This window comes from Musa acuminata, chromosome BXJ2-3 (assembly GCF_036884655.1).
Source record: "Musa acuminata AAA Group cultivar baxijiao chromosome BXJ2-3, Cavendish_Baxijiao_AAA, whole genome shotgun sequence".
NCBI classification, from domain to species: Eukaryota; Viridiplantae; Streptophyta; class Magnoliopsida; order Zingiberales; family Musaceae; genus Musa; species Musa acuminata.
In genome coordinates, this window is record NC_088340.1 from 6,374,993 (window position 1) to 6,380,405 (window position 5,413).

The window sequence follows — 5,413 nt, forward strand, 5'->3', positions numbered from 1 at the left end:
TTCTGACCCCCCCCCCCCCCCCCCCCCCCCCCCCCCCCTACTTGCTTATATGTAATGGATAAGATGTAAAGATTGTCCTTCCTTTTGATAAGGCTGAAGAGAAGTGCAGAAAGAAGCTGATTTCTCTCTGGCAAGCACCAGTCATCACAACCCCATCCGCTCAACCCTATAGCATTGTAATATTGGTTCGTCACTTCGCACTTCTGAGGCGTTTTATACCCTACCGAGTCAACTCAAAACATGCCGTGGATTCGAGCAGATTCGGTGCGCTGGCTGACGATGGATGCAATTGATGCATGTGACACCTTTTATAATTACAATAAAATTGGACTCCCAGGTTGGTCCACTTAGCAAGTTTAATATTAACCCATCTCCCGAAAGGTCCTGACCATCGATCCTATCATATTGATTTCACATTTGTGGCTAGGATCATCCAGGAGTAGGAGCGGAGTGCCCTTCCGTTCTCAGCTGAGCATCCGAGGAGCCAGGGTGATTACAGTCGATCGAGATGGACCATGGCCCGACCGAAGTCAAACAGCGAACCGAAGGACCGGTCAACGGTGGGGGAAATCGCACCGGGACCCGTTGACCAACGACACGACGTTAGATTCGGCAAGTGCACCCACCGTTTCGAACCCTTTTTTGGGACGGTGAGTAGGGGACGAGTTGAGTGAATCCCACTCCGCGTCGAACCCGCTGCCAACGCACTTGGGGATCACACGCGATGGATGGCAGCACGAACTAACCCAAAACCGTGTTTCCGTCGAGACAGAGGACAGAAATGTTCGCAATATCGTGCTTACGTATGACGGCAGCGGTGGGGGATCCCTGGCACAGCCGACACAGGTAGCTGCACCGCACGAGGAGCCAGCGAACGTCGTCGGGCCCGGCGCGAACGCGGTGGGGGCAACTCTCTCCCCGATCCCTGCCACAGCCGACACAAGTTGCTGCACCGCACCAGGAGCCAGCGAATGTTGTGGGGCCCGGCGCGACCATAGCGCGGCCCCCGCTGAGATCGCTGTCCGCCACCCACTTCTCTCTTCGCTCGGAAAGGATCCGACGGCTGCTTCGGCTCCGTAGGGCTATTCTGAATCGTCGGATCTATTTTTATCCGCATCTGAGAAATGAGATAAGTAAATAATAAGCACCGGTTGAGAAGCGCGTAGCTTCGAAGCGCCATTCATCTATAAATTGAGACGTCGGGCGAAGGGAAGACGCCGTCAAAGGGGTCTTCTTGATCCAGCGAGGTCAGGCATCAGCTCCGGAATTACCGGTATGATGCTCTTTCTTCTCTAGATTCTTAATGGTTTCATTGTGAACTCGATGCTGTTCTTCGATTTATAGGTCGGAATGGGGGCTTTTAACCTGTCGTTGAGGTTGTTCCTCTGCTTCATGAATATCCGGATCTGATGGCTTTAGATCTACTCGCATGTTGTGCAAATGCTGTGTTTTTGTTTGCTTGATCCGTGTTGTTCTTCTTCGTGAGTGACTAGATCTGGCCATAGTCCTAAATAAGATAGTCTGCAACCAGTTTTCTTGTCCTTGCATCGTTGCTTGAGGCCAGATTTGGTATATTATTTGGCCAATCACCGATGATTGTACTTTTGACTGCCTGGATCTGAGAGTTCCGGCGAGAAAGCTTAACAGCTTAAGTGAATCGATCGCCCATTTTGATTTCGTTGATGATGATTAGATCTAGATAGATTGTGCCTTGTTCTTCTGTGGCCTCGGTGACTAGGGTTACAATTGAGAAGAAGATTTCTTTTTATGTAAAGGGGTAAGATTGCTATGTTGCAGGAGCTTCATGCACTGAATCACTCTTATTATTAGATCCAGTTACTATCATATGCCATTTGATGTTGCTAATGTCTGGTTTCTGCCGCATCTCTGTTATGGCACACTCTCGATCCTGTGTCATATAGCACCTCACTTTTACTTCGGTGTAATTTCTGGTTCTCGATGCTGCTTAATGTCAAATTATGCCTCACTCATACTTCTCCTAACTCTGTTTTAAGATCCTCGAGTGTTGATTTGCTTCCTGTGGTGGCTTGCGTTGCCGGGGATCTTATCCACATTAAAGTGATCCACTTTGCTATCGCGTTGTTGGATTCTGATTCTTGATTAGATAGATTCTTTTGATATTCCCTCTGTTCCTTGGATTCTGATTCTTGGGCAAGTAGATTCTCTTGACATTCCATGCGCATTACTTTGTCGATGCTGACGAGTTCCTTGTCGGAATCAGATTGCCTCTTTGCTGCCTTTCTCTACAGAACATTCTACTTGGACATAGGAAGATGTAGAATTTTATTGGGATCAGATGTATCAACTGCTCAATCATTTAGAGTTGCTTATTTTTGTGTTTATTCTGCAGCTTCGACGCCATGGCTACCGACGAAACCTTCCTTTTCACCTCCGAGTCTGTGAACGAGGGACACCCTGACAAGCTCTGCGATCAGATCTCCGACGCTGTTCTCGATGCTTGCTTGGAGCAAGACCCCGACAGCAAGGTCGCCTGCGAGACCTGCACCAAGACCAACATGGTCATGGTGTTCGGGGAGATCACCACCAAGGCCAATGTCGACTACGAGAAGATCGTCCGCGACACGTGCCGCGCCATCGGGTTCGTGTCCGACGAGGTCGGCCTGGATGCCGACCGCTGCAAGGTGCTCGTCAACATCGAGCAGCAGTCCCCTGACATCGCCCAGGGCGTGCACGGCCACTTCACCAAGCGCCCCGAGGAGATCGGCGCGGGCGACCAGGGTCACATGTTTGGGTACGCCACCGACGAGACTCCGGAGCTCATGCCCCTCAGCCACGTCCTCGCCACCAAGCTCGGCGCGCGCCTCACCGAGGTGCGCAAGAACGGCACCTGCTCCTGGCTGAGGCCCGACGGCAAGACCCAGGTGACGGTGGAGTACCGCAACGACCACGGTGCCATGGTGCCCATCCGCGTCCACACCATCCTCATCTCCACCCAGCACGATGAGACCGTGACCAACGACGAGATCGCCGCCGACCTCAAGGAGCACGTCATCAAGCCCGTCGTCCCCGAGCAGTACCTCGACGAGAAGACCATCTTCCACCTCAACCCCTCGGGCCGGTTCGTCATCGGCGGCCCCCACGGCGACGCCGGGCTCACCGGCCGTAAGATCATCATCGACACCTACGGCGGCTGGGGCGCGCACGGCGGCGGCGCCTTCTCCGGCAAGGATCCCACTAAGGTGGACCGCAGCGGCGCCTACATCGTGAGGCAGGCGGCCAAGAGCATCGTCGCCAGTGGGCTCGCCCGCCGCTGCATCGTGCAGGTCTCGTACGCCATCGGCGTGCCGGAGCCGCTCTCGGTGTTCGTGGACACCTACGGCACCGGCAAAATCCCGGACAAGGAGATCCTGAGCATTGTGAAGGAGAACTTCGACTTCAGGCCTGGGATGATCACCATCAACCTGGACCTGAAGAGGGGAGGCAGTGGCAGGTTCCTGAAGACTGCGGCCTACGGGCACTTTGGGAGGGACGACCCCGACTTCACTTGGGAGGTGGTGAAGCCCCTCAAGTGGGAGAAGCTCGCCGCCTAGAACTCAGCTCGGCCTCCCTTACTGCTACCCTCCTCTGCTGCTTTGGCCCTTCTCTTTTGTGTCTTCGTTCCTGAGAATAAAAGTAATGACGTCTGGTTTGATTTCCATTAATTGATTAGAACAGAAGCGCAACGAACAGCTTATTGCTTGTTCTCTACGCTGTAGTCATCCTTGTTAATTTTCTCAAGAAATTTAAGTATTTTTTATTATAATTGATAAAAGTTTATAATTTTATTGACCTATTTCTTGAAGGCAAGTTTTTAGAATCGCTAGTTATCCAATCTATTATAAGTTTTATGAGTTGTATTTGCTCTTGATATGCTTTTCCTTTTCTGTATTTGGCTATTTGGCTTGTATTTGAGTCAAGTGTTCATGCGTATATTGAGTTCTCATTTAACTTCTAATATAATTAAAATAATATTAAAAAAAAAAGCATGACTCCTACGTAAGATAAAACAAATCGAAATGAAAGGCAATACAAATCGAAATGCAAGACAATAAATAATGATGCTAGCTAGTAAATAGTTTGATAGATCTTTCAAGAATTTGGGTTTGAATATGATTTTATTAATTATTCTTGAAAAAAAAGTCAAAGACAGTCTTACCTCCATCATTTTTTTATTATATTGAAATAATATCGTCCATTGATGCAAGACTCCAGTAAACTGAGGTTGATATGCTTGAACCAGTACACATACTTGTTAGATCCAATTGCATTTAACTTATGTGAGCATAAAAATTAAGATTATGTTCCTATTATGTAAAAAATTTTAATATTAGAAATTAAAATAAAATTATAATAATTTAAATATATGATATATACTTTTCAATGTCATTCAAAAGTCTTTATCTAATCTATAAACGCATCATCATTGGTCTTTATCTAATTTATAAACGCATCATAGTTGGATTCGAAAGTCATAATAATATTGATATGCAAGAACAGTTAAACTCGTATTTCTCTTTTTACCTATTATGACCATTATAAATAATAAATTAGGAACAAAAGGGAGAAAGAATCATCGTAGTGAAGTTCTTAATTAACATTAATTATTTCTGAATATTTTTTCTAATCATCAAATGATTTATACTATAATGCATAAAACTACTATAATACTTACTATTCTTAAAGAAGAAAATTATTACGATATATCATAATATATTTTCAATGACTTGATAATTGAGTCTGATTACACCCAGTCTCGAAATAAAATTTTATAATTATAAAGCTTAATTAGTTGTTTCAAAACATGCCATAAAATTAGCTTCTATAATTGATAATGTAATAATACATTGTTTTATATTTTTTTTCTATAAATTGGTCATCCAACTAATATAAATACAAAACATAAAGTGGATTTCCTACTATCCAGATAATTTATAAAATTAATATTTAAAAATATTAATATTTCAAGCTAATTAAATTATATATATATATAATCCTTTATCCCTTTTATATATTTTATTATTTTTTATAGTATTTTAGTATTTCATTCTTAGGTAGCTCTAATATACACATAGTACTCCAACTCTCAAATTGATATTTGTTCTAGCATGAGCTTGAGCAGACTTTCAACTTCGACGTATATAATGAATATATTTTTATCTGATCTTTCTAAATTATTTTAAAAATATTTATTTTGATTAAATTTTTTTTACTTTTATCATTTGTTGAAGAAAGTTGTAAACTAAATCTCTCTAAAACTTAATCAATATTCATTTGCTAAAATTTTTACTTTTGTCATTTAACTTCGGTGAATTAATTAAGTTTGATCTCAAAGTCTTGAGATAAAATTTGACGGTCATCAGAATTAGTGGCTTCTAGGCATATCATAAGATCA

General features: G+C 44.0%; 1 protein-coding gene across 1 annotated transcript; it reads left to right on the forward strand.

Annotated features, from left to right (window-relative positions):
- Positions 1-1,119: 1,119 nt before the first annotated feature.
- On the forward strand, positions 1,120-3,784 carry LOC135607106 (S-adenosylmethionine synthase 5-like). The gene is made up of 2 exons (XM_065098637.1): positions 1,120-1,273; positions 2,372-3,784. Exon 2 carries the CDS (start codon positions 2,382-2,384, stop codon positions 3,570-3,572), a length of 1,191 nt encoding a protein of 396 aa, XP_064954709.1. The 5' UTR covers positions 1,120-1,273; positions 2,372-2,381; the 3' UTR covers positions 3,573-3,784.
- Positions 3,785-5,413: the final 1,629 nt, after the last annotated feature.